Here is a 23,256-nt window from a genome sequence, read left to right as displayed (position 1 = left end):
CAGCCCCTCTGTGGGAACGCTCCTCAGAAATCTCCTCGTGTTCTAGCTGCTTCTCCTTTTCGTCTCCAAGTCCTCCTCTTGCCTTGCTGGCTATCCTCTCGCTCATAGTCTCCTGCTTCAGTTTCTGTTCCTGAGGTCTCGGACATCTCCGTGGATTCACTCATGGATCCGTTCCCCCTTCGAGAGATTACCCTTCTCCGTAATCTCTGAGCATTGACCTCCATCGGTTCAGGCACATTTGCTTCCTCTGCCGAAACATATAGGGACACTGTCGAGCTGTCCCTCTGTCCCACATTCAAAAACATCGGGTGCGGGGACATTGTGCTACCAGGTGTCCAGTTTTACCACACCCATGGCACTTGCGGTCCTCCCGCCGACCATTGTTTCTGGGTTTAACTTGGCTCTTTCTATTTTCCGTGTTACCATTTCTCTCTGTTCTACCATCTCTTTGTTCTCTTCTTCTCCAAGGGTTTGGCATATTTCTTGGCAGATTATATTCCATCCGAGTCCTCTACTTCCATTTGGACCTCCACCTCTCTAGCACTTGTATCAATGAGATTTTGAGCACATTCCACAAGCGAGCGGTCTCTTGGCATTCCCTCTTTCTTTTGCCCAATTGCCAACCATCCCCAGTTCTTTTGCCAACTGAATCTTCAGTACCGTGGATAGGAATTGCATTCGACCCTGTACTTGGATCGTCGCCAACATCTCGCTGAATTTGTCTTGAATTCTGTTATAGCGTGCCAGGAGTTCTGCGGCATACTGACCAGGAGTCTCTTAATCTACCTGAATCTGATTAAGGATACTTATCTTTACACGGCAGACTACCGCTGCTTTCAGTGCTTTTGTATCCTCGTTGTCCAATAGATCCTCCGACATTTTCGCTTCTATTCTCCCCATCAGGCGATCGCCCCCCTTTTAAAAAATGATTTAATTCCCCGGTCTCTCCGGTGAATTTGTCTAGGTCCGATACCGCCTTTCTCAGGTCCTGGGCAGTTGCCGTACGGACCTTGATCCATTCTAGCGTCGTGGCATGAAATTGCGCTAAAGAGACTTCTGGTAATGGTTGAATCACCTGCGGAAGTGGGTTGGCAGCTGCTAAAGCTTGGTTGACTGCAGGTTGAATTTGGTTGACTGCAGCTTGAGGTTGGTTGTTTTGGTTCATATTCTCTAGGTTCAGAACTGCTTTTCTCATTAATCCGTTACTGGTCATAGTTCAAAGAGAACAATTAAAAAAAATTATAGAATATTTTTGATATTCTAATATTTGTTATATAGGGTAATTTGTTGATAAAATGAAATAAGGGTTGTAAAATGGAGGGGAAAGAAAAAAAGGAATAAATTGAAAAGCTTGTATTTAGTTTGTAGACTGATATTAATTGTAAAAGAATACTGTGAAAAAAGAAAAAAGTTATCTTTCTATTATATTGTATCATATCAAAAAATGTAATTTATATATGTCCGATCACGGATTGATCAGTATGCTGTGTAATGTGGCAACCCGATGTATTTGGGCTGCATGAATGAATAAATTTCTTTCTCTATAAACTATAACATTCTGTGTTGTTTTTTTTTTTTTTGTATGAATGTGATCATTTATCACTATTGAGTAGTGCGCCTCTAGCAGAGTGTAATATTTATCATGAACAAAAAAAATTAATTAAAAAAAAAAATTTCTCATAAAGTGTAATGAGTAAATAAAGTCTTTGATCAACAAGTCTATATTTGCAAAAACATTGAATCTCGACTCGTTGACTTATAATAAACATTCTCAGGCAAGAAGAATGTTGGTGTGAACATATTTTGTTGTAACAATGAATAGTTCACGTTTTAAAAGTGTTATAAACACTTTCCTCAACTAGTTATTATTAAATTATATTATCATTAATACACAATTTTGTAAAAAAAAAAAATTGCACTGATTTCTCTGTACAAAATAAATAAATGAATAAAATAATTTGTTATTAGAATATTGTGTTTCGTTTTTATAGTGCTTGTAAAAATATTATTGAAAAAAAATACTGTACTATGCTGTACTATTTTATTTTTCTGAGAATAGTTTCGTTTTTTTTTTAACTAACCATAGTCGGTAAATTATGGCTTTCCCCATAGTTAATATTACTTATATAATATTTCATAACATAACAATATTACTTGAATCGATATTACTTACCACATTCCCATTATTCATTGGTTGAGCTTTTCTAGGTATTTTTCTATCCTTAATATGTAATGCCTAAATAAAAGCAAGTGCCTGAAATCTTTTTGCTAAATGGATATTTCAATAACATTCAGTAGGTCAAATCTAATGAACTATTTCGTTTTTTCAGCTGTCATCAGATGTGAACCATCAAGTCTAGTCCTACCTGAAATAAACCAAACATTTCCATGTCACCCAGAAGAAGATCAAGCGACAGAAAATTTAAAAATAGCCATCACTCGAAGTATAGTAGAAACAGAAAATCCAATGGAAATTCAACTGAGTTCACTGAGCCTACTTTGCTGCCTCATTCCAATAATGTCCCATTTCTCGTCCAAACACCTATTTACGACCCTCTGCTGTCCACTTCGAACCAAGGATATCCTTTTGGATATGTTATTCCACCAACTTTACCTACACAACACTCAATCGGGCAATTATACGTACTAACCGAACATAAACCAACAAAAGAATATCCTGTTATCCCAGAAAAGTCAAATTCTATAAACATAAATGAACCAATGCAAAAAGAATATTCACAAGAACAGCTAACAAACGTAAGAAAACAAGAGAAACCGAACTTTATGAACATGGTCCAAGGACACTATCATTCGCCGACACAATCCGAAGCGCTTCATGTTAATAATACATGGAAATCCCAAAATCTTGCCAGAAAAATCATAAATGACACCTACAACCAATACGAGTATGAGATACCTACATTCGATAGAATGGCATCATGTTTTTCTACCAGATATCCACTTGTAAACAATGAAAATAATTCAGAAATTACCCACCTTTCATCCCCCCAATGTAATGAGTCATGGAAATCAAATAAAGAAAAAGAAAGTGATGACTCGGGATCGGCAAAGTATCTCCAGCAAATGGCTAAAGGGAATTTGACCGTATTGAGAGTGACGAACTGTAAGGATAACAACCAATGCGAAAAGTTTAGTCATAAAGACGAAACATCAAAACTACCACGGGACATAAGAATGAATCCGGATACTTTTGGGAAGGACATAGAAAACTACAATATTTGCTATGGGATGCCAACTGAATTAAACCATTTAAATAAAGAAAAAAATACTTTTAACAATTTGAAAAGTGGGGTGGCGTGTGATCTACGAAAAATAAACTGTAAAAGTGGGTTCAATAAACGAATGAACATTGCTACAGATAAGTGCACGAGAAGAAACCCAGCAAAATACCGAACCTTTAGGCGTATGCCAACCGAAGATTTAATTAGTGACTTGTACAGAAAAATTGACGACATCCAATCAGCCATCGGTGCATCTACTGTAAACGGTTTACTTGCTAGGAAAGTAAACCACCAATCCAGGGCTATGGGTTATCCGGTACCCTCAAGACCTTGTGTTTATCCGAGAAATTTAACACATTATGATAGTGACACTGTCGTTACTGGAACTAATTATATCAGCAGAGGTGTCAGTCCAATCAACTTTAGATCCATTGAAAATGCCGAAACATGTTGTTTCTGTTGTCACCAGCGTAAAAGAAATGCAAAACAAATAGGGCTGAGTACTCCAAGTATGACAGGTGGCATGCATACACTACCTGAGTTCTCTAATCACCACTATGAATTTGGGAGTTGGAATGATGGAATTCATCATGTTTATATGCACTATCCACAAATGAACCCTCCCTTTCAACCTGATATTGACTTCCGTGAGGAATCATCACCAGAAAATAAAAATATCAGAATTGTAATTGACCATGAAGCCAAATGCCAATCTCCTTCCACTTTACAAACCAACCATGTTCCTGGTTCGTTACCCATGCAAGAAATATGTATTCGACCTTGTTACTGTTTTCAAAATACTGAGTCTAATGATCCGAACGCAGTGAATCCTATCAGTTATTCTGATTTGGGATTATGCACTCCACAGGTTATTCCACCTAAATTACATACTACCCCTACACCTAAGAAAAAACGTATTGATGGTAAGAAAGATCTTCCAAGATCGCAAAGGTCTGCTAGACAGAATCAATCATGCAATTGCCCTTCTAATCATCCCAATCCATGCCATTGTGATTTTAATAAGGTATTGAGTGATATTATGGACAAAATAGAACATAACCTGACATTAAAATTAAAAAGAAAAAGTTTGTCTACGAACGACAATCCTCTCGATCAAAGTCTTAGAGATAATCAGGACGATAAAAAACACAAATTGATAGACACAGAGCAAAATACATTTGAAAATCATGGAGATGCCTTACCTCCAAGAACAGTTATCATCGATAACAGTAATATTATAATAAAGGAAAACTACGAAAGTCAAAAGGAAGAATTAGATGACGTGGTATCCTCTTCTAAGTATCCGACCCAAGAAATATTAAACCAAGATGTACCACCTATGAGAGATGCAGGTGTAAACCCCCGTTTCAGCAGAGGAGGCTGGTTAAGAGGTTCTGCATTTTCATCTGACAGACCAAGGGAAAGCGGCATCATAGATAATGTGAATAGGGGAGCGTCTGAATTTGCAAATCCAAATTCCATTCGCGTAAGTACCAGACCGTCGATGAGAGAAAATGTGAATAGGACATCTCGATTTTGGAATCCAATGCCTAGAGGCCAATATCGCGGCAGTGAAATCAATCGTGGTGCTGGCTATGGTTTTCCTGGCGTTGGCTTTGGCTATGGCTTTCCCGGTTATGGGTACCACGGTCGAGGCCTTCGCAGAAGTGGCTACCGCGGCTCTGGCTTTCGCAACAATGGTCTACCATACTACCCATACCGCCCTTCAGTATTCCACGTGTTTACAGCCATTCCTACTGTTGAAAATGTTATAGAATCATCTATGGATAAAACAGATGTTTCTAAAGATGACATGCTAAGTAACATACATTTTGGAAAGTTCGAAAAAAAGTTTAATTCATATCAAATCAGAAGGATAAGATTCTCAGGGTCAGAAAAACATATCTACATTTCAGCACAAAAAGAAGGGAAAAAATGTCATGGAAAAAGAGGCAAGAAACCGTTGAAACTTTAACGGCTATACACAGTTAGTTATCTGAAATTGAGTTTTCACAAAGAAAAATTCTGAAGCTGTTGCACAGGGCCTTTTTCTAAGAAAAAACATTTAATATTTCAACTGAAGATTCCACGAATACACAATAATATCATTATGATTTAACATTTTTTATTTAAAACCTATCTGAAACTAGTTACAACGTAAAACAATAATCTCCTTTTATTCTACTACATTAAAAAAATATTTAAATTAGTACGTAAGCTCATATATTTTTAATACAAAAAATGATGATATATTTGGATTCAGCACGCCAAAAAAAACCTTTATGTTGAATGTAACATTGAAAAAAATTTATTTTTTCAGGGCTGAATTATTTGATGAGCACATAAATAATATTAAAACTATTTGTATAATAAAAATTAACGTCTCTTTAAAATCACAATATTCAAATATTCTGAATATCTTTTTATAATATATACACACAAAAGCGTCCGTTAAGCTGTTGATGTGCATCAAACAAGTACCCTGCGTGTCGCTCAAGCTATTGCACGATGTCATCGCAAACTTGCCTCCGACTGATCTTTTGGCAGATGAACGTTGGCGGATGATACAAGCGTGTAGAGAAACTAACCACGGAAGCTAATTCAGCTCACCTTCAGGTTGAAAATAAAAAAAACATACCAAAAAGGCTGCCCCGCCAGAAAGAGGCCTCGGTGTTTGGCTTTTTTTTCTTTTTTTTTTATTCCATTCGCAGCCCTACCAGATATCAATCCTTCTATAATAAACTCCGTAACAACCTAAACCCAATAGTTTCTAACCTTACTTCCTCTTCTATTCCTGAAAAACCTCCGAGGTCTTAAAAAAAGATGTCCTCGAGACCTAATTTAGAAATTTTATTACCAGAGTACCAATGGCTAGTTTCTCCATATGATAGAGGGGTGTATCATATAATTATGATCTTATATAAAATTTACGGCATATATTCTTACGTAAATACAACTGCAAATATCATTAATAAATGGAATATGTCCAGGTGCAGTCAAATTAAGCTCAAATCGTAATATTTTGTACTATTTTTATTTGAGCCAACGTTTCGCCACACGTTGCAGGGCTTCAACAGGGCTAAAAAAGATACAAACACTTAAGTAAAAAAGTAAATGGAAATTACAAGAGTATACAATGACATGTAAAAATTAAAGGTTATAAACAATAAATGAAAACGGAAATAGTAACAGATAAAAATAAGACATATTAAAGAAAGTAAAAATTAAGAGATGAAAAGGGATAAGAATAAAATCAACAAAAAAAAAAAAAAAAGGAAAAAAATGAACGAGACAGAATTCATACCTGTTTTGACGGAAGTCAAAGTCATAGTGAACCGTTTCTATTGAGAGGAGTGGGGATGGCAGTTAAGTACGTCACATTTAAAAATAATTTTGATGTAAACAATGTAGAAAATATTAAAAATAGGTAAACAATAAATGATAATAAAATAATATACATGATAGAGAAAAAGAAGAAATATTTAAAATTTACATGCATAAAAAACAAACAAGAAATAAAGTTAAAATACACGGATGCAATAAATATAAATGATTAAGAAAGACAATATACCAAATGAGTGGGGATACAGAGGTATGTAAATTATATAATATCAAAATTAATAATAAAGTAATTAATGTATAGTATATTTAAGCTTGTAACACATGAATATAAATTAAAAAATAAGATACATAAATACATAGGAAAGTAAATTTAAAATATAATTAAATTAGGTATGTGATCAGAATTTAGAATATAGAACTAGAATAAAAGATATGACAGGAAAGTAGGCTTCTGAAATGCAGAACGAAGAGAAAAGAAGGATTTTTTAATATTGCCAGAAAGAATGGTGATATGCGGAAGGGACCTGTACTAAAAAAGAGGTGTAGTTGGTTGTGAAGAGTTGAGGACATGAGGAACTGGAGTAACACGGTTAATGTAAGAATCAAGTAGTTTGTTTGTCACTTGATGAGGGAAATTGATGTTGAATAGGATCTGTTTAATACGTTTTATGTGGATCTGATGGTACTAAGGGTCAGAAAGAGAAAAGGATCAGTGGATAAGGTTCTTAGCAACATCAATAGTTAGGTGTTAAGAAAAATAGTTGAGGAGTCTGACAGAATAGGTGGGTTTGGTATATAGAGCCAATAATAATAAATGGAATATTCACCCAACCCGCTCACTTATGCTCCAATTCATTCTACTCCTAAAGAACCTTCTTGAAACCAATCAGATAAACCACCCCACGTACCTTAACTTCATTTCTTATAATTCTTTAGCGCTCCGCTTATATTGACACCCTAAAATCCATAAACCTGGTAACGCCCTTCGCCCCATCATTTCTAATATCTATGCTCCCTCTTCCTAAGTTTAGATAAATTTCTTCTTCCTGCCCTTCAAATCTTCAGCCATTATATCCTTTATTCCTTCCACCTTAATGAGCTATTACAATCCTTCAACATACCTGACAACTTTCTTAACCTCTTTTGATGTCGAAAGCCTTTTTACTAACATCCCCATTGACAAAGCCCTTCATATCGTTGGGAAGAACTGGACTATAATTCAACCTCATGCCACAATTAACCTCACCTCATTTCTTTCTGCTTTAGAACCTTGCTGTAATTCTGGTTACCTGACGTCTCACGATACATTTTACCACCAAATTAAAGGCCTTACGATGGGGAACTGCCTTGCTCCAGATATCTCTTATATTGTTCTTAATGGCATTCTCGGCTGTATAATACATCTATTCTCACAAGACATAATTTTCATTTAGAAGTACGTGGACGATATCTTCCTTGTCCTCAATCCAGACAGAATCCTCGAAATCGTAACAGCCTTTAACCCCTACCACCATCGTCTTTGCTTTACTGTTGAAGGTGGAATTGACCATTCCTACCCTCTTCTTGGCCTACTTTTTATCAGAAATCCCGATGATTCCCTATCCACTGATTGGGATACCAAACCCACCTATTCTGGCAGACTCCTCAACTATTTTCTTAACACCAAATTATTGATGTTGCTAAGAACCTTATCCACCGATCCTTTTCTCTTTCTGACCCTCCAGGCCACCAGACCAACATACAACGTATTAAACAGATCCTATTCAACAACAATTTCCCTCATCAAGTTACAAACAAACTACTTGATTCTTTCATTAACAATGTTACTCCAGTTCCTCCTGTCCTCAACTCTTCACAACCCACTACACCTCTTTTTCAGTACTGGTCCCTTCCGTACATCCCCATTTTTTCTGACAATATTAAAAAATCCTTAAGATCCACTATTTCCACCCAACGTCTTGGCTTAGAGTACCACAACAAAATTTCCAATTTTTTTTTCAAATTAACAGGCCCTATTCACTTTTTACATTGTTCCAATGTAGTTTATCAGACACCTTGTTCAATCCCATGTTGTGATTCCTTCTATATCGGCGAAACTAAGAAATAAACTTAAGAACCGCATTGCCCAGCACAAAACCTCTATCAACTCCTGTAACCCACTTGGCTCTAAATTATCAGAATATGCTTTAAACCTGAATCATGCTTTTAATTTTGATAATCTTCCAAATCTTGCTACTATCCCCAACCATAAAAAACGTCTTATCTCGGAGGCCATTCACATAAATTTAATGGATAATTCCACCAATCATATAGTTGATAAAGACTGCATCACCCTGACATACTGACACATTTTTAACCTAATAAAACCCTCATAATGCTTCTTTTCTCTTCGTTCTGTATTTCAGAAGCCTACTTTTCTGTCATATCTTTTATTCTTGTTTTATTTTCTAAATTCTCACCACATACTTAATTTAATTATATATTATATTCACTATCCTTCCTTTTACTTTTATATTCATGTATCTTATTTTTTTAATTTATATTCATGTGTTACCAGCTTAAGTATACTTCAGATTAATTACTTTATTATTAATTTTTCTATTATATAATTTACATACCTCTGTATCTCCACTCATTTGGTATATTGTCTTTCTTAATCATTTACATTTATTATATCCGTGTATTTTAACTTTATTTCTTCTTTGTTTTTTATTCATGTAAATTTTAAATATTTCTTCTCTTCCTCTATTATGTATATTCTTTTATTATTATTATTTATGATTAATTCATTATCATTATTTATTCCCATCCCCACTCCTCCCAATACAAATGGTTCACTCTGACTTTGACTTCCGTCAAAACAGATTTGAATTCTGTCTCGTTCATTTTCTTCCTCCTTTTTTTTCTTGATTTTATTCTTATCCCTTTTCATCTCTTAATTTGTACTTTCTTTAATATTTCTTCTTTTCATCTGTTACTATTCCCGTTTTCATTTATTGTTTATAACCTTTAATTTTTACGTGTCATTCTATACTCTTGTAATTTTCCATTTACTTTTTTACTTGAGAGTCTCATATGTCATGGCCGCAGGTACAGTTCAATATACACTTCGCTCTGGATTTGTTACTCTGTCAAGTAGGGTTTGTTACTTGTAGTGGTTACATCTCAAATCCTGCTCTCAAACTTCATCAAACGTGAGTTAATAAACAACTGAACATTTTTATACTCTCAAATAGTGGAGGTGTAAAACTATTAACTAAAATTAGCCAATTATAATAGAGAAAATCGTTTACCAGTGAAAGCGCTAGTAGTCGGGTCATATCTTAGTACTATAATTCATGGTCAAGATGCTGTGTTCTCCGATACTATTTCCGTTAGGTCGTCAGTTCGAATCCAAAGACTATAGAATTTTAATTTTAATTCCTGCAACAAGGACTTTTAATTTCAGAAATGTTTTATTTAATATTTTTATATAATTTGGTGAACAGTTTATTTTTTTAGAATAATTTGTTTACGCTTGTAATTATTTTTTTCTTTATATCGTAATGGATTCGGACAAGAATATGTCATGTGAAGACTACGGAGAAGAGAAAGAGACCTCGTTATCGGAAATAAGTGAAACGGATTCCTAATATTTAAAGAGGCGTACTTGTCAAAAACGCCACAGAAACACTGACCCCGGGTCAGCGAGGAATTCACCTAATAAAAAGAAGAATAAAGCAGCTAAATCCAAAAACCCAGCTGAACCAGCTAAAACTCGCACCGCAGTCACAAAACCAGAAATGACCACACCTATCCCATCTACCAGCAATAATTCTACTGTTGTCAACAATTTAACTAATAACATTCCAGAGCCACCTCCTATTTTCGTGACCAAAATAGAAAATTTTATATCGTTCGTTCAAGAGATTGCTGACTTGATCGGACAGCCAAATTTTAGATGCTTCTCACGCGTCAAAGACATAAAAATAAATACCACCAATAAAGATAATTACAAAAAACTAGTCAACCATTTGGCCGAGAAAAATTATGACTTCCATTGCTATCAATTGAAGCAAGAAAAGACATACCGAGTGGTTCTAAGAGGCCTCCATTCAACCACTCCCACCGACACTATCAAAACAGGGTTGAAAGAAATCAGCCACACCGTGAGAAATATATCGGGCGTTTTACACCCCACTGAAAAGTACCTATTACCATTATTCTTTGTTGATTTAGAGCCTGCCCGAAATAACCCTGAAATATTTCAGGTAACAAGATTGGTGTATTCCAGAGTCAAATTTGAACAGCCATAACAAAAACCGATTATTGTACAGTGCACTAGGTGCCAAAACTTAGGGCATACAAAGACTTATTGTCATCATCAGTGTGTGAAATGTGTTGGCCCTCATGCCACTAATACCTGCCAGAAACCACGGGAAGAACCGGCAAAATGTGTGCTGTGTGAAAAAGACCACCCAGTAAGCTACAGAGGCTGTGAGGTTTATAAAAATATACACAAACAGAGATCTCATTTGAGGACATCAAAAGCCCTAGATCGAACCAGCACCCTACCGCCAGAAACCCAAAATTAGAAAATTTTCTCAAACTTAAAGAAAACATCAGCTCAGGACATAAAATCCTAGCATTCTACCGCAAAAACCTTGGATCAATCTCGTCAAGACTCAAGCTAGGCATACTCCGAGATCATCAACAAGAATCAACATTCTTGACGTCAGGCGGGTCAGACTTCTCAGCCCAAGCCCCTGACCTCTCATCCTAAGCCTCAACCTCCACGTCATCATAATCCTCCCCATCACCTACCCTTACTTAATTTTAGGTTACAATTTTAAGGCGAGGCGCAAAACCTGGAAGGATACGTTCCCCTTGTTAGAAAAAGTGGCAGTTTGAAACTTTCTCAGCTGAACATATCTTCCTTGCTGTCCCTTTCCTGCGAAGAGAGCTAGGAGGAAAGAGTCCATTATTAAAACTGAATTTTTTATTTTCTACGAGTTGATTTTTTATCTTAAAAAATTGATTTTCTTTTATTCATCTCCACTGATCCAAATCGCAGGTGAATAAAGTTCAAAAACCTTTAATATCTGATGACCTTCAGTAACCAAAAAAATTGTTAAAATAAAAAATAAATTATATTTCCCAAAAACAACACCGTTGTAAAAATTGAAAATGTCGTCGCCAAATACGAAAAAGAAAAAAAAAGAAAAAGAGCAGCCAAAAGTTATCAAGCATAAAACATTAATGATATCGAAAAGACTGTCCTGCTAGGCAATGCTTAGCTGATAATGGATTTTTTTTAAATGATATGTATAGTTCGAAGACTGCTGATTGACCGTGTGTATTAATCAATAGACTATGATCCGTGTGCGGTCAGATTAAACTAAAATAGTAATATTCTGTACTATTTTTATTTGAGCCAACGTTTCATCCCACGTTGCAGGGCTTCGTCAGGGTTAAAATAGATACAAACACTTAAGTAAAAAAGTTTTTTTTTTATTTATTTATTGATATTTACAACTGTATAAAAAATACAACATGTAAATTTGATCATAATGACATAATAATAATGATATTATACAGCATGTAGAGAAACTACCCAGTAGTATAACTCTAAAAACATTTTACAATATAAGGCCACGTGGCCATCTTCTTTTCAGGCGCCTCGGAGGATGAGGAGCACCTCAACTAACTGGCAAATTAATTAGGTAATTAATTAGGTAATTCTCATCTTCTGCAGTATAACCTCTTTGGATTAGAGATAACAGTGTCATGTTATTCTTACCTAGTACAAAAAGACATAGTCAATTTGAGGTGACTTTAACAGCAGTTGTTTGGTAGCGGGAGCATAAGTAAAAAACGGCACAATGGACTAGATCTACACCACCAGCACCTACAACTACTCCATTCCTTCAGACTCAACAGATCATGCACCTCCATCAGGTATCTATCTCTTCATCTGTTCTTCCTTACTATCCGCATCCCCATGCTGTTATCTCTCAGAGTAATTGCATTATGCCTCAAGGTGGAACATATGTCAGTAATACTATGATATTAGAGATAAGCCACCGGGTGTCATACCAAAGCTCTTCGCAGCTATTAGGCCACCTTCATGTTCCAGTTCAATTGCCTAATCGGCTACTTTCCCTTGGAGTTTCCGAGGGAGGGTGGCGAATTGGACAATGCTCAGCTTGCCTATGACCAAAGGTATCCAGTTCTTCTACCACATGAGGCACACTTTATTGTACTTCTGGTAAGGAACTATCATCGGACATCACTTCATATTGGTTGCACCGCCTTTCCTTGGCTGTTATCCAAAGAATATTCTGGATTGTCTCTCGACGCAAACTTTGCCGCAAGGTAAAAACATTATATCTAACATGCAGAAGGTTCTCCAAACCTACTTCAAACCGTTTGATGGGTTATTAACCACCAAATAGGTTTTCTGAAAGCAATACCTTTCATGTTGCAGCAGTTGATTTTACGGGACCATTTTCAGCACATGAAAGGTCAAGGGGAAGGTCATCAACCATAAAGGTGTACATGTTCTTATTTATATGCCTTTCAACCAAGGCAATCCATCCTGAGCACATGGTCTATGTACTTAAGCATTCATCGATGTTTTCGTCAAATTTGAAGCTTGACAAGATCGTTCATCCAGGATGTTATCTGATTGTGGCACAAATTTTGTTGGCACTGCTAACTATTATTCTAAAGCTGACTGATTGGCTGAACTCTTAAAAGACCAAGGAAGATCTCACCTGCCATGCCACTCACTTGGGTGTAAACTGGGATTTTAATTCACCACGGACTCCTCACTTCGGAGGTTTACTTGAGGCTGGGATAAAATCAGCAAAAACACTTCTTTACAAGCTCTTTGATAACAATTCATTCATCGTATCTGAACTATCCAATGCGTTTATTAAGAAGGAAGCTATGTTAAACAGCCGACCGCTTTATTATACATCCAGTGATCCGGAAGATGGTAGGCCAGTCCACTTCCTAATTGGTGGTCCACTTAATGCTTTACCAGAACCAAACCTGCAAAATATACCACCCAGTCGTCTTTCCCGCTGGCAACTCATCCGTGAGAGAACTCAAACATTTTGGCAACGATAGTAGGATCAGTATCTTGGCAACTTTATGTTAAGAAACAAGTGGTACAAGCCTTCGAAGAACTTTAAAATTGGGGACTTTGTCCTATTAAAGAATGTTTCATCTATCCCTTGTTTATGGCCTTATGCTAAAATCTTCCATGCAAAGTTCATCCAGGACATGAAGGCTTTGTCCGTGTTGTAACTTTGAAAACAAAGGAAGATATCCTCAAAAGACATGCGAACCAACTGTTGTCCTTACAACCACTATTGCAAGAGTCACAAGAGAATGAAGAAACCAGCAAAATATTGTCCAGCCTTCATTAACATTCGGCAAGTTCGGAATTTAGGTGGGCGAGATGTTCAGGCCACTTTTATTCCATTACCCCAATTCTATAAATTCCAAGCTCGCCGTATTTCAACAGTGTAAGAATCTCTTAGAAGTGAATTGTTGCTAGCAGAGGTGATTCCTATCTACTACAGTATAACCTCTTTGGATTAGAGATAATAATGTCCTGGTGATCGTACCTAGAATGTGCCAGTTTATTTTCTTGCCTAGTTTTTATTTACTTCTTGTCACCATTACAGTTTTGTGTCTATCAAATAACATTGTGTCTATCTTACCTAGTTTCAATCAGTGTTATGAAACATTTATTTCACTGTTACAAGTGCAAAATTAGCTATTGATAAATACAACTGTGCCTATCTTACCTTGTTACAGTAAAGCAACAAATCCTTTATTTCTATTTATCATTCGTCTCTTTTCACACCTCTATCAACGCAAGATAAATCCCACTAGGACGGAGATCCAGCTCCCAATATGCATTTCCATCATCAGACTACTTCATTGGTTATATAGCGTTGCTTTATTATCGGGTTATAACACATGTGTAATGAATTTCAACTTGTATGGATATTCAAAAGTGAGGAAAAAGTCGAATACTTAATCAGCGGATCAAACTAGAATGATTCATGCAATGTTTAAATAAAACAAATTATTTCGAGATAATTCTGTAAGAAATAAAAAATAACACTAGGAGTTGAGTATCAACCATTGAACTGGTGTAACAGCCTTTTACTCTGAGCCATATATCTCTTAAAGAGCTAAATGTATCATTTGAGTGGGTGAATTTAAAGATTAAGTTAGACCCATAGCTAATCATTTTACTTCCCTAGCAATCTTTTGCTTAATTGCTTTTATTTTATTTTTCCCATTCTCTACTAAAAATATATGTTTATTTCGTATTTCATTACTTGATTATATTAGTTCTTTTGCCTTCAAATAGGATTATTATTATATTACGGTCCAGCCATCTGATCTGGGGATGTCCATCTGCTTTGCCATAAACCATCTTTTTGGGTATCCTTTATCAGGCATCCACTGAATGTGTCCTAACCATCTTATATAGGATCAATATAGGATACATGATCAAAAATCAATTAACCTCTAAATGTTGAACTGTAACACGAACACTGGGAAATAAAAAGACAATACTGTGCTGTCTCATAAGCTTTAGAGAAGTCTAATTACGAAATAATTTCAATCGAAAAAAAGAAAACTCATTTAATCATCCACTATTTTGCAATTGAAATCAACCATGATCATAAATAAGCTAAATTTTGCCTATTATGGCAGACATGTGATTTTTATTCTCAAAAATGTAGTATTTTGGAGGTTACAAGAACAAATCATAACTTTAGGTTCAAGAAAATCAACTTTTTATTTTTAAATAAACCCATTTGAGTTAGATACATTTAAAAACAAATTACAAAAAATAAAAAAAAAAATGTGCCAAATTTAGGTTAACTATCCCCCGGTATGTGATCATTTTTATCAATAAATTCACTAAGGTTTCCTTACCATTAGGAAACCAAACTAAGACGAATGTGATCGGTTCAAGAATCTTGACTTCTTCATGAAGGTTGGTAGAAGATACTAAACTTTCAGTAACAAACTATATGGTAATGCATATAATACCTTGGTTATGAAATTTCCTTTGACTGAGCTTTATTAGATTTAACAGAATATTATTAGATATTGTACAGAAGTATTGAATACTACTACTACATTTTGAAAGCACTATTAGCCATAATTGGACATACACCTCCACGAATCTCCTCTCTGTCACTCTCACTCTCTCTCTGTCTCTCCCTCCCTCGTTTGACCTCCAGCTGTCCACGTCCAAACATCTAGAAGCATTTTAACATCTTCCATCCAGCCTTTTTGCTTTTGGTCTTCCTACTCTGCGATAGAACCTTTGTTGTAAATATATATTTTGGAAATCACATTCTTTCATCCTTACTATATACCTTACCGTTCCAATGAATTCTTCCAAGCTTAATAAAATTCACTATGACAATTTTATTTTGGCTCCTGATGTGTTCTCACTAAACATTTCTCTCTAAGAAAAAAAATATTCGCAATTGATAGAACCGTAAATCCTCCGCAGTATTTTCCTCAACAAATGTAATATAGGAGGGCCCTCCAGATTAAAGATGGGGCCTTCCAATTATTTTTTAAATGAATATGGATTATAAAAAACACTAGGTAAAATCATTAATTTATTAATTATTTGAAAAGTAAAAAAACATTTTAAAAATATTAGTCTTAAACTGCCCAATCTCTGAAGCAATCTTTGTTCTCAGATTATTCGTGTTTGCTTTTAACTTATCTATCAAAGGACTTAGGGGGCCATATGAATTGGAGGGTCTTGGCTCTTTGGTATAGTGATGCAACAGAACGAAGTCGATTCCAACCTCCTTCTGTTATGGAACAGTTTTACTCCATATATAATGCCGCTGATGATTAGGAGCTTATTTTAGCTTTAATTTGTTCTAATTGAAGGTCTACAAGTTCCTCATGTACCGAGAGAGGCAAAAGTAACATTGATTTGCTCAAAATTCTTCTACTTGACTCCAGAGAGCATTCCTCGAGATTCCTTTAGACCCCAAGTAGACGAAATCCTCCTCCACTTGTTGGGATCCGAATATTCCATCCACAGAGTAAAAAGCCACCAGGTTCTTCCTTCTCCGATCCCCATGTACTATTTATGGCTTTAAATACTGTTAGAACGAACCTTTTAACATCCCTCTCAAAGTTGATGTGTGTCGCACTAATGTGTAATTATCGTTACCAGGTGGCTATTTCTTCTTCATGATTAAATTATAATCATGGTAGCCCAAGAATAATTCTCACGTCAACATTCGTCATAAACTCCTCATGAAATCCTATTCTTATAAAGCATTAGGTGTAAAAAAAAATGATGCGTGACCACCATCAAGTTCTTTGATGGGCTGAAGCTCTGTTCCGCTTCAGAGATGTCGCCCCTCCACCAAAACCTGGGAGATGGCTAAGCGCTGTCCCTTTATTCGACATCCTCGGCTGGGAAAGAGCTTCGAAATCTACAGCCCAAAGTCATGTCAACCCTCCCTCTTATCTCCAGGGGATCGGCGTCTATCCTTTCTTTGTATCCTCCGGCCAGTAGCCCCTGGGTCAATATTGTAATCCCCACCTTCATCGAACACAGCCCATCCCCATATGGAATGTGACAAAGCTATATATAAGTTAAGGCCTGATTGGCAGCTGACAGGTCAAATCAGCTGTTCGAGCAGAACAGCTGATTGAGTTGTATACATATAGATGTACTAATAAACCAAACAGCACGAAAATATAATTAATTAATTGATTAGTTGAATTCCTGAAATTTTCTACTTTATATAAACAATTATGTTGTAGTGACATTTTTTAATTAATGCTTAGATAGTTTTTGTTAAATTATTTTTTTTTGTTATATTTTATATCCTGAAATAACAAATAATTAGTTCCTAAATAATTTTCGAAACTGAATTGGACCCTATTGATTAAACTGGAAAGAAATTGAGGATACATATTTTCTATACATCCCTACATCCCTTCCCCTCATCCACTCCTTCACCACTAAAGAATAATTATAAAGTCTGTGATCAGATTTCTTCTTAGAGTCATATACCTTCGATCATCAAAGTGTTCTTGATTTATTATCTTATTTTCATATAGATTTTGACCATTTTGGATCAAAATTTCACTAAACATAGTATTTAGGTCGTTCATTCTTAAATAAAATGGTTTTGATTTTACCAGCCTAGCTCACAGTAGTTCTGAGTCATTAAATTTAATGTAAAGCCCTACAAAACGCTAAAAACAACGTGTCCAAAATATGGGCTGCCATTACTGTAAACCGTTGAACAATTCAAAATGGCACAAAACGAATTAATTTTTTTACGAATCCCTATAAATGGAAGGATCCCACAGGCACCAGTAGGATTTATAAGGATGTCATCATAAAAATTTAATGCTCCCTTATATATAATACATTATTATAAAATTTTGATAGCATTCCTATCCGAGTTTTATCACTCATTGCTTATAAATTTGTCAATAGTTATTACAATCAACCTTTGCTTTCCACAGATATAAAAGAAAATGCAAAACGTAAAAAAAGAAAAAGTCAACAGTATCAGTGAGATTTTGGAAGAAATCGTACGATGCGTCACAGCGCCATCCTTTTGTGTGATGCCATGGAAGTGTGTCACTATGGCCGTCGGGGATCGAATGGATCCATTAGTGAAAAAATCGGTTGTGCACATTTACAGAACGTGCGTGGATGGTCAAAATATATTTCAGATAAAGGTCCATAACTGCAAAAAAGAGGTTTGCGACCATGCCATCTGTACAAAAGATTGTGAAACCAACCGCCAAACAAACGCTCAAGCAGGGAAGGAAGCACTTCAATATGAAATAAATAAAAGAAGACGAAAAAAAAGAAACAAATTTTCTGAGGGGAATAAAGAAACTACGATTGGCTGTTGCCTGTTAAACATGCCGCAAGACGAAAAACATATTAGGATTAAAAAGCACAAAGATAATAACGATTGTAATGCGAGAATCCAGAATAATAAACGTATCATTAAAAAAAATGAAAATAAAGAGAAACCTTCATGTACGTTACAAATATTTGCTGACGGAAAATCTCGAAAATTGAATTTTCAGCTTCATCCTGCAATGAAAGTGTTTCTAGGTAAAGCATTGGACAGAATAGAAGGTCATGATGTCAAAGGACGTAGAACAAATTCACCAACCCATAGAACCCCAGATACTTGTGAAGATATACTAGGAAAATGCAATACTTTCAAATCGAAAATTAGCAAAACTATGAAAAAATCTTTAGCAAATTCACAATGTTGTAATAAAAACTTACTAACAGAAAGTGTAGAAGAGTTTGAAATCAATTTGCCTGATAATACAGGTCACACTAAAGATTGTATGAATGATTTAGGTAGCCAACATTCGTTAACTGATATTTCAATAAAGAGTTGCAATTGTGAAAATAATCCGATCCCGCACAATGTGGGAAAAAATATAATCAATCCGGAATTTAAAATGAACGCGGGATACTTACTTGACAAAATTATTCCAGTACAACAACCTCGCGACGGAAAAGGAAAGGGTGAAAAAGAAACTCTTGAAAAGTGTCAGAATGAACAGCTGACGACTGACAATACTCATCAGAAAACAACTACTGGACCTCTTTCTCAAACTCATCATGAGAGAGGAATAAAATACAACTACAATGAAGGAGGGCTTATGGGGTACGAAGAGAGGTTCCATTTACCTCCTAGTTACCACCAGACATTTCAAGATCATCAAGCAGACTATCATACATCTAAGCATGGTAACAATGAAATGAATAGCAAGGTAAAACCGAATCCAACCAATTCTTCTTGGAATATTTGTTATGGGAATGAAAATAACCCTCAGTCCTATGCGAACGCCTCGCGATGCATCCAAAACAGACCTAGAGACAATATAATTCGAACTCCATATATAGTTGACTATCACAATGATAATAATGAGATTTTAGTTAACGATGTCAGGAATATAAATAACCGAAATTGTTTAGTTTCAGATAATAGAGCTTCTATGCATTCAGCTGACTACATAAATAATGCCACAATACACAAAAGTAACATAGGAATGTATTCGCCGCCAAATGTTCACGAAGCTTTTTCAATGCCACCCGAATATCGAACATTCCTAACGAATGATGGTGTTTATAACAATAAATTTCATGAAACCCAACAATACCATAATTATCCAAATCATGAAGCTGATTGTATGAACATGAGAAATGAAAATATCGACCATGAAACCCAAATATTACACGAACAACGTGAAAACCGAAAAGAATGCCGGAGATTCAACAGTTTGGCGAACACTAGGTATAATAATTTATACCCTGAGTCACAAAAGAGAATGTTTTTTCAGGATGCAAGTAAACCTGAGTATCGTCAGCTGTTGGAAGATGTACCGACCAGTGATCGTAGCCACAATAACACAACGGATCGAATGAGAAATGCAAATGATTTTGTAGGGCCGATTCGTAATGATCTTCAAGAAAAGTCCACATATGTTCGTACAAAATACATAGGCCTTTCCCCTGACATTGCAACGAATCAGCGATCAAAATTTATCAAAAGAAAATATTGTAAAGAATCAGAAAAATTGAATTCTAACAGTGACTATAGAAAACCAAATAATTCCACTGCAGGGCAATACGTATCGTGTAGCTTAATAGAATCAAAAACATCTAATAAACAAAATATTACAACAATTTCAAACATTGAGCAAAATACCACAGACTCTAGCGGCCAACAAGAAAATAAACGATTTATTAGAACAGCTGAAAACGATACCCACAAAGCATTCTTACTTAAAAAAGCGTACGAAATGCCAAAAAACGCAGGCCCCAGTACACATTCGAACTATAAATTAATAAACAAGCCGAGAATCAAACATGAAAATGAAGAACAATTTTACGAACGACATAAATTTATACATGTAAAACCAAGCAGGATCGCATCGGAAGAAAATGTAAAGAAGAGATTAAAACGAAATAAAAGAAAACACAAAACTGAAAATAGTAACATAACAAAGGAAAACACAGTTTATCTGAGGAAAACACCGAAAGAAAGTTACATAGTCATGAGAAGAACTCAATCAACAGAAACGACGGATAGCTCAATTTACATGCCCCAAGAAGTATGCATCGATGAAACTAGTGAAAAATCAAGTGATATTCTGTCGTTTTGTTATCCCTTGCCAGGTGAATACAGCACCTACCAGCTCCTCAAGCATAATCGGAACAAAAACAGAAGGGAACATCTTTCTCGAGAAAAAACTCACGACACAAATGATGGTGTGAACGAATACGACACTGATTCTAAATTCTTCTGTTATCCTAGCCAAATCTCATGGGATCATTACGAAAACCTCCATCAAATTATTCCGAATATACATCAACGACACTATATAAAAGTTAAGAATTCAAGAAGTGAAAAAAAAGTTGAACCTATAAAAAATATTACAAATGAAGGTGAGTCATTAAAGCTCTGTTACGCTTGCAGCAAACCTCTAAATGAAGGCAAAGTAGGAGAGAAATGTATGGAAAATTCCTTTGTTAATAAATATGAAACAAGAGATAGCTGTAGCAAAAATTTGGAAATGAACGATTCTCAATATAAGTTCGTGACAAACTTAGAAGAGTCATATCACTCTAGTAAAAATGATAATGTAGCCTGTAATTTAACGAATCTTAATTTAAATGATATAAGAAATACTGCAAACCATTCTAATAATAATCCAACTATCGATACTAATCAAATCTGCCACAGCAATAAAGTCGAAGCAAGGGATGTTAAAAACAATATGGTACGCAGCAAAGACCACAATGAGCAAAATGCCACTATGAAATGTGAAAATCTTCAAAAGCAGAGTAAAATGTTGCATTCACAAAGTGTAATGAAATTTTTCAGCCATGCGAAAGAATATTTCCGAAAATACTCAACAAGTAGTATAAGAAGCGGTCTTAGTAATGGAGTACTACAGGCTGGACCATCGAATAGTTCTCCCCACTCCGTTGGTCCAGAAAACAAAGTTGAGAGCCACCCATGTGGGGACAGCAAGCATTTGGCGGAAGTTTCAGGCAATAAGAGGAATAACAACACCTGTAATGTTAATAAAATGCAATGTAACAACCCTGGAACCAGAGCTTGTTCGGTAAATAATAATGATGTAGGTGAGATAGGAGATACTCTGGGTAGATTCAATAGCAAGCCTCAACCAACCCAAGTTTTTAGAAATAACTCCATGTTAGTATATACTAACCCAGGCACGAAATTCTTTAAACCTGGAACCTATGCACATAGTCAGGTGAATTTAAAAGACGAAAAATACAGGCTTTACGAAAGTAATGAAATGACCATGGATCGTTGGTCATCGGAGAACAATAATTTTAATTTTTTAAAAAATGAATTCAAAATAATAGAATCAGAATCAGAGTGTGAAGGGTTTTCCGATGATATGTACTCCTATTCAAGCAGTGAATGGCAGGGTAAAGTAGCTAAGAACTGGGTAGCATCCACGAGAAAAAAACATATCAAACATGATCACAGAATTAATATCAGTTTGAAAAATAATAACTCTGAAAGCATTTACTCCTTGCAAACTGATTTTAGCAACCGAAAAGTCCAGAAAGAAGAGAAATGTGATAACAAACCGATGATAAATGCAACAATTGCTTTGAGTCCGGACAAAAAAAAAAGGGTGAAGAAGAAACTTGAAGTTGAAGACAAGTTTCAAGCAAATCAGTTCTCAAAAAAGAAAAGTGACCATAAATTTTCAAACCTATTTTCGAATTCAATCAAAAACAATTACAAAAAAATAAAGGGATTAGTAAAAAGAACCCAAACACAACAGAAAAAAAGGTCACACACAAGAGTGCCAATAATCAAGTCACCCAGCTTCACTGAAACTCAACAATCCCAAAGTTTTTTAACACCTGCAACGTCAACCTATATGACTAATAAAAGCTGTGACACAACAACTGTAACCGAAAATACGGCAGTTAAATTCTTTAATGAATCTACAATTAACAATTATTGGTCAGACTCAAACGTTGCTAAAAGTGATCCAATTATCAGAAAAATTGAACCCAGTATCTGGCATAAATTTGTTGCAAGAAAAGATTCCCAACAGTCCATAGAAATAAGTGAAACAGAAAATGTAGAAACAGAGAATTCTTCTACATCGGATATATCGATTAAAGAATCGAGCTTACAGGTGCGCTCAAGTCAAAGAATAATACAACACTTTGATAGGTCTTATGGAGTTAGAAATACCAAAAACCACTTCTCAAACAATGGAGCATCAGTTAACAAAGGGGTGTCCAAATTTTATAACACAAAGCACCCAGGGGCCTCTGAAGCAATGGATAAACACGACCAAAGCGATGAGTCGATAATAAACTGTTTCGAAAACCCAATGGTCGATCCTAAAACTGGCTTCCGACCATCAGTACCTACCTAAATTAGGAGGAAATCTAAAATCTTTATCTTAAAATATCTTGGGAATCATAAAGAACAGTCAAAAAAGAATAGAGGCAAAGAAAAATATTGGAATGTAAATAAAGAAGTTTTATTTCTTAAATACTTTATGTGGAATTCAATTCAATAGTGTGATATAATTTACCAATGCGACGATCATATAT

General features: G+C 35.5%; 3 protein-coding genes across 4 annotated transcripts in view; 2 read left to right on the top strand and 1 right to left on the bottom strand.

Moving 5' to 3' along the window:
* Positions 1–5,356, top strand: part of LOC106689233 (uncharacterized) — a 40,590-nt gene extending 35,234 nt beyond the window's left edge. The window contains exon 2 of the mRNA XM_014434124.3: positions 2,331–5,356. Within this exon, the coding sequence (XP_014289610.1) occupies positions 2,389–5,217 (2,829 nt within the window). The 5' untranslated portion in view covers positions 2,331–2,388 and the 3' untranslated portion in view covers positions 5,218–5,356. The remainder of the gene's footprint in view (positions 1–2,330) is intronic.
* The window catches only part of LOC106689234 (uncharacterized), a 35,207-nt gene extending 20,628 nt beyond the window's left edge, over positions 1–14,579 (bottom strand). The window contains exons 1-3 of one of the 2 annotated variants that reach the window (XM_067046642.1): positions 14,384–14,579; positions 9,878–10,007; positions 2,174–2,366 (exon numbers count right to left, since the gene is read on the bottom strand). In XM_067046642.1, coding sequence (XP_066902743.1) covers positions 2,174–2,191 — 18 coding nt within the window. In that variant the 5' untranslated portion in view covers positions 2,192–2,366; positions 9,878–10,007; positions 14,384–14,579. Of the gene's footprint in view, positions 1–2,173; positions 2,405–9,877; positions 10,008–14,383 lie in introns of those variants that run through there. The other variant, XM_014434128.2, reaches the window with a different exon arrangement.
* A 753-nt stretch (positions 14,580–15,332) lies between these two features.
* On the top strand, positions 15,333–23,198 carry LOC106689239 (putative uncharacterized protein DDB_G0282133). Its single transcript, XM_014434134.2, has 2 exons — positions 15,333–15,594; positions 18,123–23,198. The coding sequence occupies exon 2, from the start codon at positions 18,135–18,137 to the stop codon at positions 23,073–23,075; it is 4,941 nt and encodes a 1,646-aa protein (XP_014289620.1). The 5' UTR covers positions 15,333–15,594; positions 18,123–18,134; the 3' UTR covers positions 23,076–23,198.
* Positions 23,199–23,256: the final 58 nt, after the last annotated feature.

The sequence above is a fragment of the Halyomorpha halys genome, unplaced genomic scaffold, assembly GCF_000696795.3.
Source record: "Halyomorpha halys isolate HHAL.00 unplaced genomic scaffold, Hhal_1.1 Scaffold1310.1, whole genome shotgun sequence".
Lineage (NCBI taxonomy): Eukaryota > Metazoa > Arthropoda > Insecta > Hemiptera > Pentatomidae > Halyomorpha > Halyomorpha halys.
Note: the sequence above shows the minus strand (reverse complement) of the source record. Positions and strands in the feature narration are given on the sequence as shown.